The 22,511-nt window shown below is 39.5% G+C and overlaps 1 protein-coding gene across 1 annotated transcript; it reads left to right on the top strand.

The window, feature by feature from the left end:
- Positions 1-8,380: 8,380 nt before the first annotated feature.
- LOC114558190 (actin-associated protein FAM107A) lies at positions 8,381-22,124 on the top strand. Its single transcript, XM_028581980.1, has 4 exons — positions 8,381-8,432; positions 11,609-11,711; positions 18,406-18,547; positions 21,892-22,124. Exons 1-4 carry the CDS (start codon positions 8,381-8,383, stop codon positions 22,009-22,011), a joined length of 417 nt encoding a protein of 138 aa, XP_028437781.1. The 3' UTR covers positions 22,012-22,124.
- The last annotated feature ends 387 nt before the right edge of the window (positions 22,125-22,511 follow it).

Raw genomic sequence — 22,511 nt, 5'->3', positions numbered from 1 at the left:
AAGAGATTCTTGAAGGAAATGATTGTAAAGCTATTTTAGTGATGGAAACAAGCTTTACACGCCGCAAGAAGCTGTTTAGCACCTTGAACATGATTCTGACATAAAAACATCTTGATAAGCACTTCTGGAAGGAAATGACTATAATGCTGTTTTAGTGATGGAAACAAGCTTTTACACGCCACAAGAAAGCTGTTTAGAGCACCTTGAACATGATTCTGACAAAAAACATTTTATAAGAGTTTCTTGAAGGAAATGACTATAAAAGCTATTTTAGTGATGGAAACAAACTTAAACACACCACAAGAAGCTGTTTAGAGCACCTTGAACATGATTCTGACAAAAAACTTCATTATAAGAGATTCTTGAAGGAAATGATTGTAAAGCTATTTTAGTGATGGAAACAAGCTTTACACGCCACAAGAAGCTGTTTAGAGCACCTTGAACATGATTCTGACATAAAAACATCTTGATAAGAGATTCTGGAAGGAAATGACTATAATGCTGTTTTAGTGATGGAAACAAACTTTTTTACACGCCACAAGAAGCTGTTTAGAGCACCTTGAACATGATTCTGACATAAAAACATCTTTATAAGAGATTCTTGAAGGAAATGATTGTAAAGCTATTTTAGTGATGGAAACAAGCTTTTTTAAACGCCACAAGAAGCTGTTTAGAGCACCTTGAACATGATGATTCTGACAAAAAACATCTTTATAAGAGATTCTTGAAGGAAATGACTGTAAAGCTATTTTAGCGATGGAAACAAGCTTCACACGCCGCAAGAAGCTGTTTAGAGAGCACCTTGAACATGATTCTGACATAAAAACATCTTGATAAGAACTTCTGGTAGGAAATCACTGCAAAGCTATTTTAGTGATGGAAACAAGCTTTACACGCCACAAGAAGCTGTTTAGAGCACCTTGAACATGATTCTGACATAAAAACATCTCTATAAGAGATTCTTGAAGGAAATGACTGTAAAGCTATTTTAGTGATGGAAACAAGCTTTACACGCCACAAGAAGCTGTTTAGAGCACCTTGAACATGATTCTGACATAGAAACTTCTTTATAAGAGATTCTTGAAGGAAATGATTGTAAAGCTATTTTAGTGATGGAAACAAGCTTTACACGCCACAAGAAGCTGTTTAGAGCACCTTGAACATGATTCTGACATAAAAACATCTTGATAAGCACTTCTGGTAGGAAATGACTGTAATGCTGTTTTAGTGATGGAAACAAGCTTTACACGCCACAAGAAGCTGTTTAGAGCACCTTGAACATGATTCTGACATAAAAACATCTTTATAAGAGATTCTTGAAGGAAATGATTGTAAAGCTATTTTAGTGATGGAAACAAGCTTTACACGCCACAAGAAGCTGTTTAGAGCACCTTGAACATGATTCTGACATAAAAACATCTTGATAAGAGATTCTGGAAGGAAATGACTGTAATGCTGTTTTAGTGATGGAAACAAGCTTTACACGCCCGCAAGAAGCTGTTTAGAGAGCAACATGATTGAACATGATTCTGACATAAAAACATCTTGATAAGAGATTCTGGAAGGAAATGACTGTAATGCTATTTTAGTGATGGAAACAAGCTTTTTACACGCCACAAGAAGCTGTTTAGAGCACTGTTTGAACATGATTCTGACATAAAAACATCTTTATAAGAGATTCTTGAAGGAAATGATTGTAAAGCTATTTTAGTGATGGAAACAAGCTTTACACGCCACAAGAAGCTGTTTAGAGCACCTTGAACATGATTCTGACATAAAAACATCTTTTGATAAGTTTCTTGGTAAGGAAATGACTGTAATGCTGTTTTAGTGATGGAAACAAGCTTTACACGCCGCAAAAGCTGTTGTTTAGAGCACCTTGAACATGATTCTGACATAAAAACATCTTGATAAGGACTTCTTGAAGGAAATGACTGTAATGCTGTTTTAGTGATGGAAACAAGCTTAAAACGCCACAAGAAGCTGTTTAGAGCACCTTGAACATGATTCTGACATAAAAACATCTTTATAAGAGATTCTTGAAGGAAATGACTGTAAAGCTATTTTAGTGATGGAAACAAGCTTTACACGCCGCAAGAAGCTGTTTAGAGCACCTTGAACATGATTCTGACATAAAAACATCTTTATAAGAGATTCTTTGAAGGAAATGACTATAAGCTATTTTAGTGATGGAAACAAGCTTTACACGCCACAAGAAGCTGTTTAGAGCACCTTGAACATGATTCTGACATAAAAACATCTTTATAAGATTCTTGAAGGAAATGACTGTAAAGCTATTTTAGTGATGAAAACAAGCTTTTACACGCCACAAGAAGCTGTTTAGAGCACCTTGAACATGATTCTGACATAAAAACATCTTTATAAGATTCTTGAAGAAATGAAAATGATTGTAAAGCTATTTTAGTGATGGAAAAGCTTCACACGGAAATGACAAGAAGCTTTTTAGAGCAAGAAGCTGTTTGAACATGATTCTGACATAAAAACATCTTGATAAGGAGATTCTGGTAGGAATTCACTGTAATGTTGTTTTAGTGATGGAAACAAGCTTTACACGCCACAAGAAGCCGTTTGGAGCACCTTAAACATGATTCTGACATAGAAACGTCCTTTATAAGAGATTCTTGAAGGAAATGATTGTAAAGCTATTTTAGTGATGGAAACAGCTTTTACACGCCACAAGAAGCTGTTTGGAGCACCTTGAACATGATTCTGACATAAAAACGTCCTTTATAAGAGATTCTTGAAGGAAATGATTGTAAAGCTATTTTAGTGATGGAAACAAGCTTTACACGCCGCAAGAAGCTGTTTAGAGCACCTTGAACATGATTCTGACATAAAAACATCTTTATAAGAGATTCTGGAAGGAAATGACTGTAAATGCTATTTTAGTGATGGAAAACAAGCTTTACACGCCACAAGAAGCTGTTTAGAGCACCTTGAACATGATTCTGACATAAAAACATCCTTTATAAGAGATTCTTGAAGGAAATGATTGTAAAGCTATTTTAGTGATGGAAACAAGCTTTTCACGCCACAAGAAGCTGTTTAGAGCACCTTGAACATGATTCTGACATAAAAACATCTTGATAAGCATTTTTGAAGGAAATGACTGTAAAGCTATTTTTAGTGATGGAAACAAGCTTTACACGCCACAAGAAGCCGTTTGGAGCACCTTACACATGATTCTGACATAGAAACGTCCTTTATAAGAGATTCTTGAAGGAAATGATTGTAAAGCTATTTTAGTGATGGAAACAAGCTTTACACGCCACAAGAAGCCGTTTTTTAGCATTTTGAACATGATTCTGACATAAAAACTTCTTGATAAGCACTTCTGGTAGGAAATCACTGTAAATGCTGTTTTAGTGATGGAAACAAGCTTTGCACGCCGCAAGAAGCTGTTTAGAGCACCTTGAACATGATTCTGACATAAAAACGTCCTTTATAAGAGATTCTTGAAGGAAATGATTGTAAAGCTATTTTAGTGATGGAAACAAGCTTTTCACGCCACAAGAAGCCGTTTGGAGCACCTTGAACATGATTCTGACATAAAAACATTTGATAAGCACTTTTGAAGGAAATGACTATAAAGCTATTTTAGTGATGGAAATAAGCTTTACACGCCACAAGAAGCTGTTTAGAGCACCTTGAACATGATTCTGACATAAAAACATCTTTATAAGAGATTCTTGAAGGAAATGATTGTAAAGCTATTTTAGTGATGGAAACAAGCTTTACACGCCACAAGAAGCTGTTTAGAGCACCTTGAACATGATTCTGACATAAAAACGTCTTGATAAGCACTTCTGGTAGGAATTCACTGTAATGTTGTTTTAGTGATGGAAACAAGCTTTACTAGCCACAAGAAGCCGTTTGGAGCATCTTGAACATGATTCTGACATAAAAACGTCCTTTATAAGAGATTCTTGAAGGAAATGATTGTAAAGCTATTTTAGTGATGGAAACAAGCTTTACATGCCGCAAGAAGCTGTTTAGAGCACCTTGAACATGATTCTGACAAAAAAATATTGATAAGCACTTCTGAGAGGGAAATGACTGAAAAGCTATTTTAGTGATGGAAACAAGCTTTACACGCCACAAGAAGCTGTTTGGAGCACCTTGAACATGATTCTGACATAGAAACTTCCATTATAAGAGATTCTTGAAGGAAATGATTGTAAAGCTATTTTAGTGATGGAAACAAGCTTTACACGCCGCAACCAGCTTTTTAGAGCAACTTGAACATGATTCTGACATAAAAACGTCTTGATAAGCACTTCTGGTATGAAATCACTGTAATGTTGTTTTAGTGATGGAAACAAGCTTTACACGCCACAAGAAGCCGTTTGGAGCACCTTGAACATGATTCTGACATAAAAACATTTGATAAGCACTTCTGAGAGGGAAATGACTGAAAAGCTATTTCTGATATGGAAACAAGCTTTACACGCCACAAGAAGCCGTTTGGAGCACCTTGAACATGATTCTGACATAGAAACTTCCATTATAAGAGATTCTTGGACTGAAAAAAAATTTGAGAAAAGAGTTGCATTTGTCCACTGTGAAGGTTGTAGAAACTTTGTCAGGCAGGTTAAGAACTTTGTTTATTGCAGAAAACCAGGGGAGCACGCGAAAGCAAAAACTTAATGGTAGGAGACAAACATCAGTAAATATTGATTGTGAGCTGCAAGGTCTGTGGTACATTCCCATTGCAAATATGCCGTTAATATTGATTGAGTAAAAGGGACAAAACTCGTCTACGTTTATTACAGCGCACCCTAATGGCCGATCTTTGCCAAATTTGGTACATAGCCTCAGAACGGCATGCCAAACGAGCATCACAAGTTCCGTTTTGATTGCCTTTACTGTGGCAGAGATATTTCAATTGCAAATTTCCCATTTAAATGCATTGAGTTATTGGCCAAAACAAATAAACGTTGCTTATAGCGCCCCTAAAGGCCAATCTTCACCAAATTTGGTCCAGAGCATCGTAGTGGGATGTTGACCAAGAATCTCAAGGTCTTTGCTGATAACATTTAATTTGGCCGAGATATGATATGTGTGTGGTAGCTAGCTAGGTAAATTTGTTTGGTCGTCAGATGCTATCTACAGGTTTCGTGCAGATCGGTTGCATGGCCTATGACGAGTTTGAAAAAGTTGGTTTTGCGCGATATTGTGAAAAAACTTTTAAGCGGAAATGGGTGTGGCCTACATCAGGTAATTCAGCTTGATTCAAGGAACACGTGGATGTAAGAATTTCTAATGTGCGATGTGTACATTACACAGGGAGTTAAAGACAAAAAAACATTATAGCGCCACCTAGTGGTCCACATGTGTAACGTTTGGTAGGTGTGGTCCATGGCCCATTTAAAGTTGTTCATGCCCACTTTGACCCCTGAGTACCCCATTCTAGCGTTGGCCTCAGGATTGGCCCTAGATGGTACCCATCAAATTTTGTATTAATCGGATGAGCTGTTCATGAGATATAAATGTTTTGTAGTTGTAGCGCCCCCTAGTGACCGATTTTCATAAAACGCATGGGGGACCTCCAGAGGGTCATGGCAAAGAAGAATCTAAAGTTAGGCGTTGATAGCATTTATTTTGGCCGAGATATGGCAAAGTTGGTGTTTTCATAGTTAGCTACACAAATTAGTTTGTGCGTTATATGCACAATTTTTATTGTATAAAAATTGTTTTTATAATTTTTTGTCAGGTCAATCTGGAGATGCTATGGTCAAAGTTTCGTGCAGATCGCTCGCACGGTCTAAGAGGAGTTCGAAAAAGTAGGTTTTTGATGAACGCGATTTTTCATGCATTAAAAGTCTAGGCGGAAATGGGCGTGGCCTATATCATGTGATTCAGTTAGATCCAGGGAACGCGTAGATGTATGGTTTTTGAATGTCGGGTGTACGATATAGGAGTGGGTTCTTGGAACAGTGGGAAATGTTGTCCCAAACTGTCTCCCAATTAATTATGTTACCCTCAAGGCTCAGCTCTCGCTCCCATTTCTTTAGTATTGGGAGTTCTCCTATATATAGATACTTGCATCAGTTTAGCAAAAATCCTGGACACTAATCCTCTCAGGGGAATCAACAAGCCATTCAATGATTGGGTGCACCTCAAGACTGTTCCCCCATGGTACTCCATAACATTTTAGGGCTGATATTAAGCGAAGATAAAGGAAGAAGGATGTCCTAGGGACTTAAAAGCTAGCTCTCAGGTCTTCAAAACTTAACATACCTTCCTCATAAAGTGTTTTCTAAACTGGCCCCAGAAGTTTGCGTTCAGCTCATGTGCTGATTCAGTGGGAGAGGGGCAATTAAAAATCTTAGCCCAGATTGGGCCCTCCTTGTCAGCAAACATGGTTATCCAATATGTCAATTTGGCAATATTAGCTGCCCAGTAATAAAATAAAAAATTAGGCCGACCCAGACCGCCTTCAAGTTTTTGTACTTGCAGGTTTCTTATTCCATATAACGAGGAGATAAGGCGGTCCAGCTGGGTAAAAAAAGATTTGGGCAGGAAAATTGGAATCATTTGAAACGTAGTAAAGTACTGAAACCTAGGCAATACTGTCATTTTTATTGATTTTATCCACAAGAGTGATAGGAAGCTTCGACAGCCGATCCAGATCATTTTTGGTATGCTCTAAAAGATTTGTAATTGTATATATAAATGGCCTTGATTGAGTCTGCCATTTCTATACCCAGATAAGTACATTTTTCATTTTCAATTCCTAAAAGGCAGATGCTCACACATTATAATAGAAGGGATTTTGAGAAATTAATTTTGCACTAGTGTGCTAGGGTGCTATGTTACCTGGAAATATGATATCTATTTGTCTTAGGCATTTTTAGACAGTTTTACCTGTCACATTGAACTAAAGACTATTGACCTAAGTACGTAAGCACTTTAGACACTCTTTTCACACCAAAGGAAGCAAGAAATGGGAGGAAAATTCATTCTTAAATGTCCTTTCCAGGCAGAGCTCACAAAAGCACGTCCTCACATGTCGCTACTCCACCGGAACACCCATTTTTATTACAATTATTTTTTGAGGGCTTTTCCCTTTATCCCTTTAGTAACAGTGGATAGAAAGGAAAGGGGGAGAGAGATGGGGGATGACATGCAGGTCGGATTAGAACCCGCGCTGCTGCGGGACACAGCTTACATGGAGCGAACGCTCTTAATGGGTGAGCTTTGTCACCTCTTCGTTGTGCCTTCTAATGCCAATCCTGTAACCTTAATCTAGTTGTTCAGCAATGCTAACTCTGCCAAAAAATGTTTGCTTCATGCTATTATCAAGATGGCTGCGGCTACTTTCATGACATTTGCATTTTTCAGAGAGATGTTTTAGGTCTCTTACCCTGTTGTTGTCCACAAAACCACAGTGTCGACACTTAAATGGGAAATCTCAGCCTTAGAATCATGCGCAAAGAAGCCTGTAACAGGGTTGGGTTTGTGGACATAATCAATGGAGGAGTGTGTGATTTTTTTTAAACACTGAACAACCATAATGCATCCATCAAGGTCACATCTGCTACGAGCTTATCTGCTGTGGATTTTTTGGACATCCTAGAAACCCACAAATTGGATATAAAAGTATTTTTAAGGAGTAAGATACTAATGCTCTACTGTACAAAACAAATTACCACCTTAAGCACACTCAAACGTGTTTCATGCTTCTTGCGGTCAGAGCGGTTGGGGCAGTGTGGACGGCGATATTACGCAACTGAGCTGGGCCAGGGTCACCATGAACCTTCAAGATTTTCACCGCAATCAGTATGAACAAACTGACGGTTCGTGGTGACCATGCGCACTGTCCGCACCAACTACAAGAATATGAAACCTGTTTTATGTTGGGCTGGTTAAATTACAACTAGGAAGATTCTATATAATGTAATCAACAGGTATATTCACCACCAGTCAAGGGACAGCAAATGTAAAATAGCCTCCAGGCTAATGCTGTCACATTTTGCATTTTTTATGTATTATTGGTGTATTGTCCCTGATAAATAAACCTAATATAAATACGTTTCAAACAGGCTGTGAATGTGTTATTTTCTGTTTTGACCACTAGAGCATAAACTACATTTTTCCAAGGGCCAGAATTTTTCAAAGCAGACACTCCAGGGGCCAGACTTTCAAATAAATGAATAAAATGTATTTAAATACCTAATACGTCATTTTCTCATTCTTTCTAAATTATTACTTAGTAATTAGTACCCTTTTGTCCCCCCTGTCCTACGCCATTGCTCGCTGTTGACTGTAAACATGAGATGCTGGACAGTGAGTGCCACATTCAGGGCTCTCAAGTAACACTACTCTCAATAGTATCACTGTCTGTCAGCTCCACACGATGGCTAATGTTCTCAGACCGCAGCCTCTCATGAAGGACCAGTACAGCACAGGTAGGCCAAACCCTTCATTTTATTTTAGATTCTGAAGAATTACTTGAAGTACAGTATTTAGAGCTATGTGCAGCTGTTACGGTTTGTAATTGTCACATTCCTCTTCTATGGCTTGACCTTTTCAAGTTCTTAAGACAAGATCACAGAAATCATTCTGTCATTTGTTTTGACAAATTCATAGTTTTTTTAACATAAAATTAAGTATTCTATGCGCTGACCATTACATTCTGTCTATAGATAGAATATTTCTTTATCTCAGCAGTTAGTATTTTGACTGTAATTCTATCTTTTGAGTAAAAAAAATAACTTCAGTGCTGGTCGCATTTTATGCAACTACTAGTATGTACACATGTGTAACAGTTTGACACATTATTATGCATCAAGCCTTTTAATCATTTTCTACATTTTTTAGTTTACACAACTAGAAAATGTAGAAAATTATGAAAAGGCTACACTATTTTCTCTAGTTCAGTAAGGAAAATGGTAGTTTTGGCATTGAATCTATACTGTACACCTACTCACTGACAGGATGAATTATACATCTCTACTTGAGCCATCTGTTTCCACAGTACGGTGTCTCTGTCTGCTTTGTTTTCTGATTTCAATCTCTCTTCTCATGATGCAGACTATTCTCCTTCTCCCCCCACCAGCTACCCAGCATGCAGCAGGAGCTAGGGCTCCACACCAGGTCCTTGGGTGCTGCCCTCCATCAAGCCTTTTCATGTACTGAGAACCACCTCAGCTGCCCCTTTCTTCTGTCTCTGATATCGCCCAAACCATCCCCTCCCTAGGCCAAGCTTCTTATTCCAACTGAGTACACCTCAACCACAGGCCACCATGGCTCTCAATGGTTCAATTCCTAACAGCAATAATCAAGCACATATGGAGATCCAGCTGGCTTCCAAAAGCAGGGTGATAAACAACATGCATCCACTGAGCAAAAATCATAGAGGTCAGTGCAACTTGGACAAGACAGTCTTTTATGGTGTAATAACAAGATGACCATCTGTGGTGGCTTGTGACAATCTACCCTTGGCCCCTTTCTACCCTTAGCCCTTAACCTCATATTTCAACACCTATTCCACTTTTAGAGGACAGACGTCAGTGCTGGAGATTTGCTGGTTAGCCTTGCTTAGCATAAAGACTGGTAGTAGGGGAAAACAGCACACACTTTGCTTTGTGGACTCCATTGTTTTGCTTGCTGCAGCATCTGATTTTTGACAGAAAATTGTGTGGGTGCGCAATAAAGAGTCCCAGATGCATTCTGGGTTGGGCTAGGGCATGCATGGTGTGAGTGGAGTGGAATTATAACAGGATGGAGCGGAAGATATGGCAACTCTTGAACTTTGTTCTTTTAAAGATCTGGGATCTCATTTAAAAACGTGGCTGAAAATGTGAGTACGCCACTTCCCACGCAAAGGTTGTGCAGTCCTCCATGCAAACTCTGACCCGTGCGTACGCACATTTTGGAGACAAAATTGGCGACGCAGATGGTGAGGTGGTGAACTGAAGTCAGACTGCAGAAAGTAAACGGGAATAAGATTACTCGTAATATTTTCAAGTATTGATGCCTCACGCACATTTTTTTCACTCCATATCATCCACATCATAACCATGAAGATAAAATCCAGCAGTGTTATTTGCGCTTAAACACCTCCAACTCAAATCTTAAATAAAAATTTGTTCTTAATGTTTAAGTCTCGCCGTCACATTGTCCACTATGGAGCGCAGGAGGAGGAGATGGCCCGACTGCATGGAATACAGGATAGCATCAAATACCCTAGCATTAGATAACGGCAGAATACAGTGTAAATAACTAAATATCTGTCTTTAAAACGGTGCATATATCATCAAATGTCAAAGTCTGGAAATACAGCCGTTAAGCTCTCGCGTAATTGTTACCCTTAATGTCCCATTATCAGTCCGAACTTTAATACTGTTTGTGACAAAACCTGCGTGAAGAAAAGTATGTTTGCCTATTACACTTTCTTTCGTCTTCAAATTGTATAACGGGGTTACCACTAATTGATCCTGTGTTGGCAAAGTGTTAACAATCACAAATTGTTGTAAACATAAAAATACTGTGGTGAAACCGAGCGCAACTGCATGATAGCACCTGCTGGCACTACAGGAGGACGACGCTAATGGAAGAATCAGGAGAAAAAGAGACTTCAGGGACAATGACAATGGTTCGGATAATATGCCGATTTAGATTCCCTTAAGCTGAGCTCTTGGATCTATGTAGTGAATTGGGTCCAGTAGCAACGTGCCGGAACCGTACCATCCCGGTCCAAATACAGGTACTCCCACTCTGTGGGAAACCGGCTGTTTCCAGAGGGAAATGTCAGACAGCTAAGTGCTTTTTTAATAAATATTATATATAATCTTAAATTGTATCACTAAGGCTTGTTTGGATATAATATATAGTTCTGTTAAATCTTATTATATACGTCTGGTATAGCGAAGCTGTCCCCGAGTGCCGTAATGCCTGCTGTTTTGGACGTATTATTAATACACGTAGTTATAGATCAGGTTTACCTACATTGTCCAAGAACAGGCCAACATTATAATTCAATTTGTAGCAATTCCTGAACGTCTGAGAAGTTGTTTGCTTTTTCTCCCCCAGTCATCATGATTCGGTGTAACAACTGCCAGTGTCATTCATATACTGATCTGCATTCATAAGGTGCTTTGCATTGACTATTTATGGTTAAAAATGGGCGTATACAGGGCAGGATAAGAGGCTGATCCACGTACGCACACTCGCTGATTTATAAAGGGAACATTGCTTACAAACGGTTTTATAAATCTGACTTTTTTTTGGCATACGCCATTTTGGGCTTTTGGGCGTACGTACACTTATAGTAAGAATCCTATGCACAGTTTTATAAATGAGAGCCCAGCTCTGTTACTAATTCCTCTAATTACCTCCCATCCTGATACATTTCTTATTCATTAGTCAGTGAGTAAAATAATGTAATGGTGTTAATACTATTTCATTTTTTGTCTTAAATGTCACTTTTGTCTTGATCAGAATGTATCTGACAATGATTCTACCATATTTACAAGCAGCTTGACAAAGTATCTTCATTTCTCCCTGCTGAGTGAAATTGATCTTTATTTGGTGAGGGGTTTTGTGCTGTTGTGACATGTTTTTGATATGATTTCTTTTTCAGATAATGTAGTCAAAGCTGAAGCCTCTTCGGGTCAGCTAAACCCCATTAAAGCTTCAAGGACTCACAACGAGCTTCACAAGGAACTGCTACTGGCCCACAAGAGGTAGGTACCATAAATGAGCAACAAAATGGTTAAATCCTTTCTGAAATAGGAATATGTGAACTATAGCTTAACACTGTTAACTATAACTACTATAACAGTGTTTTGTGTCCATCATTAAATTGCATTTCATGTCTCTCTTCTCAGTCATTCTTCTCTAAAGCAGGTGTTATTAAGAATGCATGGAGTCCCTTTCTTACTCTTACAAATGTGCAATCATACACCTTCTCTCCATGTTGCTACAGTCCTTTAGGCCCCTGGGTGCATGGATCAGTGTAAACTGATACGTTTATAGGACTGACCTGGCTCTGCCATCGGCTTGTGCTAGCACACCCACTTACCAGTGATAGCAATGGATTTTTATATTGCTGCCTATTAATCTTTTTAAAGAATTTACACATTAATCTATTTTAAAATCTCAAGGTCATGTTAATCTGATATTACTTAAAAAAACAAACCCTGCCATAAGTTTTTGGTTTCTGTTTTCCAATTTAGTATCTTCATTTCAATCATGAATCATATAACCAGTGACTTGAGACGATAGAGTATCTCAGACACACTGGTTTGTATTTTTAGAAAAGGTGTGTGAAGGATGTATTTCACCACTGCACCATTCAAAAAAGTGGTTTAAATAAACAAGTTTATTTACTTACTGCCCAATGTATCATGTATTTTACTGCTACTACAAATGTACATGTACATTTACTTCTGCCTTGTGTTATCTTGCTTGTTTAGTAGTTTATGGGTAAGTTAAGGTGGCTATATAGCCACCTTGTAACTTTCAGTTTGTGTTGATTCTAGCGGCCACTTTGGACAAAAGTGGTAGTGTTTAAAGCTGTAAGCAGCGTTGGACGGGCCCTCGCACCTTCTTGCACGTCGGGGTTACTGGCGGATGGCCGCTCCTTGCACTCAGACACTGCAAATCGTCACCAATGAAAAGGAACTCTCTGCTGAGGTCAATGATATCTCACACAAGACTATGTAATACAGTTCATTACCTGTGAAAGGGGCATAGCTAAAGCATAGGGGACGGGCCAACCCATGACCAATGAAAATGGAACTCTCTGCTGGGTTCATTGATACCTCACACAATGGTCTACACATCAAAAGGGTCATTAGTTATAAAAACGGGGCATGGCTAACGCATAGGGGACGGGTCAAACCATCACCAATCAAAAAGGAACTCTCTGCTGAGTTCAATGATACCTCACACAAGAGTCTACCTTAAACGGTTCAAAAGTCATAAAAGGGGCGTGGTCTGAATACATGGGCATGGTTAAATTATAGGGGGCGGCTCAATATCGCATGATGTTTGTCATATAATGCGGATATCCTGTTGCCAGTGGGGGGCGCTATGACCAAAAGTCAATTTTGGCCTATAGTGGTCCTTAGGCCTGGACTCTTGTCAATTGTGAAAAATTTTGGGCAAATATGACAATGTACACTCAAGTTACAACAACTTCTCGTTCACTGATAAATGCTCAAAATGGCATTTAATAACTTTTTATTGTTGTGGTCTTTAGGACACAGACCAAATTTGAAGATGATCGGATGATATCTCTCAGAGTAGTTCATTAAAGTATAGCACATATAGATTTTGGCATACTTCCTGTTGCCACTAGGGTGCGCTATGACTTTGAGTCAATTTTGGCTGGTAAATGTCCTCAGTGTTAGAGTCTTATGAATCATGAAACGTTTCGAGCCAATTGGACAATGTACACTTGAGTTACACCCACTTCCTGTTTCGATGGCGAAACGCACAAAATGTCCGCCCCGCCACGGCAACACCTCCAGTGTTACAAAGAAATCTGTGACCCATCAGAATGTGTTACTGTAGCGCTGTCTACCTGCCGCAAATCATTCTGTGACTTTGCGGGAAAAATCTGACCCGGGCAGAGGTCTTACTAAAAACTATATAAAAATGGTGGTCTTTTCACTGTTAGGGCCCTATCTTGCACCCAGCGCAATTGACTTTGTACACAGACGCATGTATCATTCCTATTTTGCACCCAATACACAGCGGACTTTTCCCTCCACAGACTCACGTCGGTAAATTAGGGAATGAACTTGCGCTCCCGGGGGCGGTTCAGCAAGAAGAGAAGGTGTGTTCTGGCGCAAACGATCCCTAGTGCTATTTTGCAGTTTCAGAAAACAATTCCGCCACACAGGCCCATATTAAGACAATGTGGTGACAGCATTCAATTCAAAATGTAAAAAACAATACACATCAGTACAATTCAAAATATCTATCAATTCAAAAAGCCAAAACCAATAATATATATTGCAGCATTGTGGGTCGGTCAAATATGTATTTTTCCGATTTTATTTCACGGTCCTGAAAGCAACTCCTCTGGTCAAAAACTTTCAAAAGCATCATGGGAAAGCTAAAACTGCTTTAGCATCACAGCTAACAACAATAAAAGGACCGAAAATGAATAGAAAAAAAGACTATCAATATCAGATCTAAGAATATGGATTTATTGCACAAAGTCCTCTGAAAGAAATATGAGTTCTAGGAAAAGACCGGTCTTTTGTGCACTGGTCTTTTACACTTCTCTGCATACTGAATAAACTCTCGAAGCAACGGCCGTGCTATGTGCTTGGAAAAACACAGAGAAGGGTTGGGCGCAACCAAGTCTCACCCAGAAGTGGGGGGGTGGGGGAGGTTTGTGTGAAAACATTTTTTATTTGCTTGCCAATTACATTGAATCAAGAAAGCCAACCACTTTTTTTTTTATAACAGTTAATATTTTACATTCATCATTATAACATTTTTGGGGGGGTTAAACTGGCCACTTTTGATTATTGTTATTTATTGATCTGTTTAAAGGTCACGATTTTGACGTTTATTTTGTGTACAAGTCATGAATTTTGAACCTGTACAGGTCATGATTTTTGAATTTGCTCTGGGGGACGCAACAACGGGGAAATGAAGCACCACATGCCGGCCACAACAACAGGACGGATCGCCACATGTGCGACACATGCGATCCCCGGGTGCAGGGGCACACAACAATGGGGAAATTAAACGCCACAACAACGGGATGGTTGTGGTTAGGAAAAGAAGACCGGGGAAAGGAACAGTCACACGTTGGACACGCCGACAACAGCGGGACGGTTGTGGTTAGGAAGAAAATAATGAGGAAAGAAACTGCAAAACTTGGGACGCGATCCCCGGTCTCCGGGGTGAAAGTCCTGTGTTGTTTGACCCATCCACCACCCTGACCAAGCTCCCCATTTGTCATTTGCTAAAGCCTGTTCATCCAGTGTTCCTAGATTGGTTTTCAGCCTGCGGTTTTCAGACTGAGGTCTTCACACTCCTGCTGTAGCTTTGCAAAGGCATCTTTGCAGTGATTGCTGATACACTGTTGTGGCACAGGCTCTCCTTACGACAGTTCCAAGAGGACATCCTTAGCATCTTGTTTCTTTTCGGCCTCCATCCTCTTGATTTGGATTCTACTGTACCTTTTGTTTACAAGGACACAATGAGATTTTTTTATCACATATATAGAACTACTATTGTAAAATATGTATTACATTTGGTTAATACTTTACTGTGCAGGTAGATAAACTAATTGAACTAAACTGTTAAGAAAGTATTCAATACGAGAGTGACGCATAATAGAAAAAAACAACATTAGATGCAGCAAAACAATTCAGACACAGCCTTATTATACAACATTCAAAGTCAAACCTTTCCATGTCTTTCTCCCTTTTCCTCTTTTTGGTGGCAGGAGTGTGAGAGAAGACAGATGGAACCCAGTCAGGGGACAGCAGGTCATCAGATTTGGCACCTGAAATAATGGTTATGGTTATGGGATTTAGCAGATGCTTTTGTCCAAAGCGACATACAAATAACAACAATAAAGTTAAATTTAACACAGGTGCCAGCAAAAGACTGGTTAAAACGAGACAGATAAGAAGAAGCATTGCAACGTTTACAAATATACATTGTAATGCTGGCTGCACAGATTATGCAGACGCAGACCGCTACGATTGACTGACACACACACACACACATACACACGACACACACACATTGTTAAAATCATACGCTGGGCGCTTCATTAGTCTTTCTACATGGGTTTAGTTAATGATCGGACTATAATAAAACCACGTCGGTTATGTAATCGCTGACAACCGGGACAATTTCATAGTGTTTGGTGTAAACCGGGATATTTTAGCGTCCCAACACAGCTTTTGTTGGGACTCGGGACTGTCCCAGTCAAACCGGGACGTCTGGTCACCCTATATCAGATATTACAAACCTCAAAACGACATACCTTTGATGAAATGATCACTGCACAGACGTGTATACTGTGAAGGTTGCCAGGCCCCATTTCCTGAAACGGTTGCACGTCTGATAGCCTGTATCCATAGTTGTCTTCTCTCTGGATTCTCCTTATCAGATGGGATCCAGTAAAAACATAATCCCGGCTTCTCTCCTCGGCGGTTAGCGCAACCAATCGCACAACAACTATCTGGCATATCAATGGGTTGGGCGTATCGTTTTCACCTCAAAACACAAACTTTCGTATGGTAAAACTGGCAAGGTTTCGTTGAGAATGATGTTCTTGCCTGCCAGCCAATAGTTGTGACGTCACGTGCAAAATATGAATTGCTATCATGTGGAACATTGCCTTAAGCTCACTAGAACACAAAATGTAATCAATGCGGGAATGGGTGAGGTGACGTGCGGAAAAAAAGGTGTAATCCTTGCTAGTAGGATTGTGCATCCTTCATACATCTGTAAGATGGTGGGATTCCATAACTGCTCTAAACATGTCTGATGTGTGTTTTTGGGCCTTTGTGTGGTTGCCCACTGATCTATCCTGATTTAAATCTAGCACTGCATTCATGTCTCCCCCTATAATTAGTGAATATTCATTGAGAGAGAGCAATTCATTGGTTAGACGCGGGAAAAAACTTATGTCATATGTAGATGGTGCATATACTGGAACAAAGGCTATTTTCCTAATCCTTATTGTAGTGCATATATAAGATGCTGCCTGATAAATCTTTGCTACTTTTATCTACGGTGAGTGCTCATTTCTGTAACAGTAACACAATGTAGCCCTTGGTTTTGGTGTCGTCACTAGATGAAGCAGCAATCTTGTAGTATTTATTTTTTAGGCGATTTACATCTCTTTTACATAAATGTGACTCTTGTATAAGCGCTACATCTATATTTTTTCTTCTTAAGTAGTCCAGGAATTTAGCTCGTTTGATCGGCCGGTTTGGCCCCCTGATGTTAACTGAAAGAATTGAAAGCTCAGCCATCTTCAAAATATACACATGTATATACATGTCTCGTGTACCCTCGCTGATACATTTGTAGCAAAGGGTGAACTGTTAGATCAAAGCAAAGTGTGGTAAAAACATAAAAACTTAAATAAATCCCCTAACCCTCTGAGACCGCAGACCCCCTCCCCTATTTGTAATGACATTAATACAATAATAATAATAATATAATGACCACATCAAACGCAGCTTGCGCAAAACTGCCCATCACTAGTTAAATGAAACAAGTCTGGTGAACTCTTTTGTTAAACATGAACAATGTTACAAAAACCCTAGAACCAGGTCTCAACCGGTTATTAAGTTCTGAAATAGGCAATTCGAAAAACACACCAGCCTAGTAGGAGTAATAAACATAGATTATAAGATGAATATATATATATATATATATATATATATATATATATATATATTATAATAACTTAAATATGTTTGCCTGCAAAATGTTATTAGTAAATCAGGGTACTTCACTAAGGCTTGCTCATCCATGTATGCACAAACAGACAAAACATACGACAGAACAACATATAATAAAAGCAAAAAGAGGTATGAGCCTAGTGTCCCAATAGTAGGCTTCATATGCAAGCATCATCAGGTGGAGCAGTCAATATGCATACAAAACAGAACAAAACAAAGAAAAAAAGTAAGTGGCGGGTCACATATTTTGGCTGGAGGAAACAGCCACGGTGTAATGCTTGCGTCTTTGTACAGCTTGCCATCAATATAGAGCTCAGTCTTACCCTGTTTTTCTTCTGTTGTTTATGCTCCCGGTATATGGGGTAAAGCTTTTTTGGGTGTGGTTTATTGTGTACATTGGTTGTCACTGTGGTATTACCTGGGGCAAAGTTATAAAGGTAAGCTCCAAACTGTTGTTGGCAGGTGTTTGGCCCGGAAGGGCAAAGGGTTTTTGACTGCTGTCACTGTATGCTGAACACTCTGATACTGGAGTGCATTGGCGCCAAACTTTTTGTTTAAAAAGCTGTCTTATTGTTTATAGATTTCCCACTGAAAACTGAAAGAATGTGTGCTGCACGGTAAAACCAAATAAACGTATTGTTATTTTGCAACGCAACATCGTCTGAAGATTCTTGAATGCTACACAGCATGTAAACAGGCAGCGCATCAGCCAAGTCACATGGGGTTAAACTAACAGTGAGCTCCTTTAATACCTGGATAATATCGACTCGAGCAGATGTGTGGAGTTAGAAAACATTCAGAGGCAAAGAGGCACTACATGTACTCTGAACAGTAACTAAATAATTGAGATTAGACTGGGTAAAAATAAAGCTTCTTCATCCATATTTCAAATTTGACAAAACTAGAACCTGTCATTCCACCTGTGTTTTTTTCTTTTCCATTATATCTAACAGCTGCTCTATTTCTTCTTCTATTGGCTAAGGGGTCTGGCGCTGAGCAGCAGGTCAGAACTCCAGCAAGTGCTGGAGAGGAGGAAGAGGGTACAGTGTGACCGGGAAGAGGAGGGACAGAGCAGGACTTCTCTAGAGGATGTGCTACTCAGACGTCAGCTGAAACAACTTGAGGTAATACGTCCTGTTTATAGGTTTATAGGTGTTTATAGGTTTTTTTTTTTATTAAGGGGTTTAGCAATGACCGAAAATGCTAAATTTAATCTTTTTATGCACATGGGCACTCATTGTAACTACCAAATGAACTGCCTTAAGGGACCAAATTAAACCTAATTTTTTTTTAGCTTAGAGCCCTGGGCATAGGAAGTATAGGTGAATGCTACTGTAAGGTCAAGTAAGCAAAATGGCAGAAAATCCATCCAAGAGGCTTTTGTGTAAAGCAGATTAAGCTGGTTGACTTGTTTGTCAAATTTCATGTCAATCAGACTTAGTAAAGGGTCAGCATTTATAAAGTGCCTTCAAAAGTGCTTTACAGTTTACCTCTCATTGACCCATTCCATTTGTGAATGGAGCTGCAACGCAAGGTGCTGGCCTGCCATTGGGAGCAACTTGGAGTTAAGTGTCTTGCTCAAAGACACTTCGAAATGCAGACAGGAGGAGCTGGGGGGCATCAACCTTGTGGTTTAAGGGCAAACTGCTCTACCTCCTAAGCCACAGCCACCTTCCTCCAACTGGGCTCATATGTCTTGGAAAGCAAATGTACATCATTACTAGGGCTGGGTGATATGGCCTAAAAAGAATAGATTCCCTTACTAGAAATTGTTCAAAATAAGTTTTAACTTTATTTTGTTTGGACTCATTCACACATGCACACATACATACACATGGGGCATGTATACCATTATGATTATTCAAGGCAATTTTGTAGAAATATGTATTGGTTTGACTGTTTTCCTTACCATTGTTTTTGGGGGGCGGCCCACACTCCCCTGAAAGAATGACAAAAGCTGTTTTTACACATACAGACAATTCACTTCTCGTTCCTCGCCTAAAAGTTCAATTCATTTTAACTTTACTCATAGCCTGGTTGACACTACACCCTTCTCAGTTGTAACTGAGAGTGGTCTGGGAAAGGTTTATTGACAGTTCATTTCCAAAGGGGCGTCACCAACGGACGCCGCTCAAATGCCTCTGGGCGCATTAGATAGTCCTTCAACCAGTCAGACCAACAATCCGGGTGACGCTTTTCACATCCAATATCCAACTAAAAAAAATGTGTTTGGGTTTTTGGTATCGTCCCTCCACGCCATACTTTTTCATTGCAGGTGTTGCATATTGCAAACTTGTTATTTTCTGCACACACACTGAAGAATTTCCAAACAGCTGACATGTTGCAGGTTAATTCACAAGGTTCCCTACATGTGCGAGAATAGCGGGGACACGTGCTTTACACCGCGAGCAGGTACGTGCCACACACGGTGGAAAAGTTGAGAGAAAGGAAAAAGAGGCCGTGCTGTCACGTCCGTGCATCCTTGAGAACTGTAACTCGTATAACTTATGTTGTCAGTTAATTGTAGCATTGACCGGCATGAAATCGGCATATGTCAGACTGACCTGCTGGTCGCCGGTCATGGCCGAGCACGTGAAGCACGGCTTCAGTAGCCATCATGTTGAATGTAAACAAAAAGTTGCGCTATTGTCGTTGCGTAAAGCCCGCCTCAACGGTTGTGATTGGTGTAAAGCCCGCCTCAGCAGTTGTGATTGGTGCCTCGATTTTGGGGACATTGGAAATGGGTTTGAATGGGCTCTTCGGCAGACTGACTTGCAGAGCAAATCTCTAATTTGCCGGAAGTTCGTCAGGGTTTACCTAGGTTGCTTTAGTCGTGCATCCTTGCCCCTATTTTCACCTGTTGCTGAGCAACGTACATTAACATCTCATGGTCTCGTAGCATACCTGTAGCAAGCTCCTTCGTAGTAACTAGCGATAAAAAATGTTGAAGAGGAGCTCCGTGCTACAAAGCGGCGGTTGCTAGTTGTTTAAGTACAGACCTCCGTCACAGGTCGGTCGTATCTGTCTATTTAGTAGATGTTGAGCTGCAACAGAGTTCCTCAACACAGGTTCTGATGCTCCACAATGGTGCTCCATGGTGCTCCGCATGATGCTCTGTCAGGTAAGCGGTAGTTGATGGTTCAGTTATCCAAGAATAGGTGACTACCAGCCAGGTACAGAGTACCGCGAGCTGCCGGTCATTTCGGCAGAGATTATGTGTTAAGTAAGTAATGCAATGACTAGTTAAGAAAATGTTAATGTTACTCCATGTTGCTGCCATGTTGTTTGTGTATCTCTATGGCAAACATGCAGGGAGAGGGCTGAGCCCATTCGGAACTACAGGATCCCAGGGGGAGCGTCGGCATATGTTAAAGCTGCATTTTGTAAGAATTACTCCCATCTAGCGTTGAGATCATATATAGCAATCAACTCTCTCTCGCCATGCAGTATTGCAACTACGGTAGCCTTCACACTTCAACAAGAGAAGGTGTACAAAAGGCCGTCTATCAGCCGTCATTGTTGGAGTTCATACGTTCTCTTAATACATCCATGAATTCATGTCGGAGAGTGGCGCGGACACCACGAGCAGGCATGCCCTCCACCCGACGGAAAGGAGAGAGAAAGAAAAGGAGACTGCAGCGGTCCAGAGGATAATTAACTAGTTGGGATTTGGTGTGTGCCTCCAAAGCAGCTCCAATTTTCACTCTTTTTCCAGTCTCTTGCTCTTTTCAATATCCATTTTCTTTTTCTGGGCGAAGAAGAAGACTCCTGTTCCTAAAATTTGTATTTTGAATACGTGTGGTCCTCCATGTTTCCTTCTTCAAACTTACTGGGGCCAGGAAGCAACAATATCCATTAGCAGCAGCTGTGAGTCGAAAACGCGAAAGGTGGAGCAGTATAGCCTGTATGTCCCTTACTGGCAAACATATTTCAAGATGGCGCATCATTATGGAGCGTCTACCCCAGTTCATGCAAGCGCAAATGTAAAATTCCAAACTAATAGGAATACTTGAAATTGATGGTGGTGGGCAATACAGATTTCGATAATGAACAACTACAAACGTTACACACTGGGGCTTTAAGGAGAAAAATGATTTTCAATTAAACAAATCTACGTCTACTAAGTCTACAGCGTTAACTACACATTGGAGTGAATTGATAAAATATATTTATCACCCAGCCATAATCGTTACTAGTCATTGGGCCAAGTTTTGTTTTTCTAGCTCACTACAGCTCACAGCAATTTGAGTTTCAGCATAAGACAACAAATAATAATAATAAACCTATAATATTAGCAAACACAGAAAACAAAAATTGTGCACATGAAAAACTGTCTAAATAGAAATCATTCCATGCACATTATGTGTCTCACAAAAAATGATACATTTTTGCACTCATCTTGAAATAATCATTTTTGCCATCTTTACATGAATATATAGTGCCAGTGTTTCTCCTTTGCTCTTGTCAGAGGGAGAAGGAACAAGAAGATAAGGTACGAGAGGAATCCCAGTTGATGGAGTTTGTTCGAGTCCGACAGAACCTAAGAAAGATTCACTCTGCGATCCAGAACAAGGCTGCAAACACCTGAAGTGCTACAGAAGTATGCGCCCAAATTGTGAAATAAACTCAAGTCTAATCTGAGTTAATTTATCAACAAGGTGAATACTGAAAGACAATTACTATTTCTTTACAGTTTTTTAAAGAAAGGCATAGATTTTTGAAATACTTATGGAAACAGTATTCTTTTATAACTATGTAAAGGAATGTTATCTGTCACTGTGTAAGTCAAATATTTATTAAGTATTATTAAGTATTTTTGCTTGATATGTTAGCTGTTATTTATCAATAATATGTTGCAGAAAACCGGTATGATATCCTTTGGCTTATCAAATTTGGTAACATCATTATTGTGAATGCATGTCACATTGCTATATGAATGAAATTACTGACATTATTTTTTCGATACAAATGCTAGAGTGAAACATTTAAATAATCTGACAGCAATACCTGGAAACTTATGAACCCATATACAGTATATTTGGTTGACATATTGTTAAGATAATGTTTTGAAAGCATACTTTAGGTTAG

Source organism: Perca flavescens, chromosome 7 (genome assembly GCF_004354835.1).
Source record: "Perca flavescens isolate YP-PL-M2 chromosome 7, PFLA_1.0, whole genome shotgun sequence".
In the NCBI taxonomy this organism is placed as follows: domain Eukaryota; kingdom Metazoa; phylum Chordata; class Actinopteri; order Perciformes; family Percidae; genus Perca; species Perca flavescens.
This window is presented reverse-complemented; position numbering and strand designations above follow the sequence as displayed.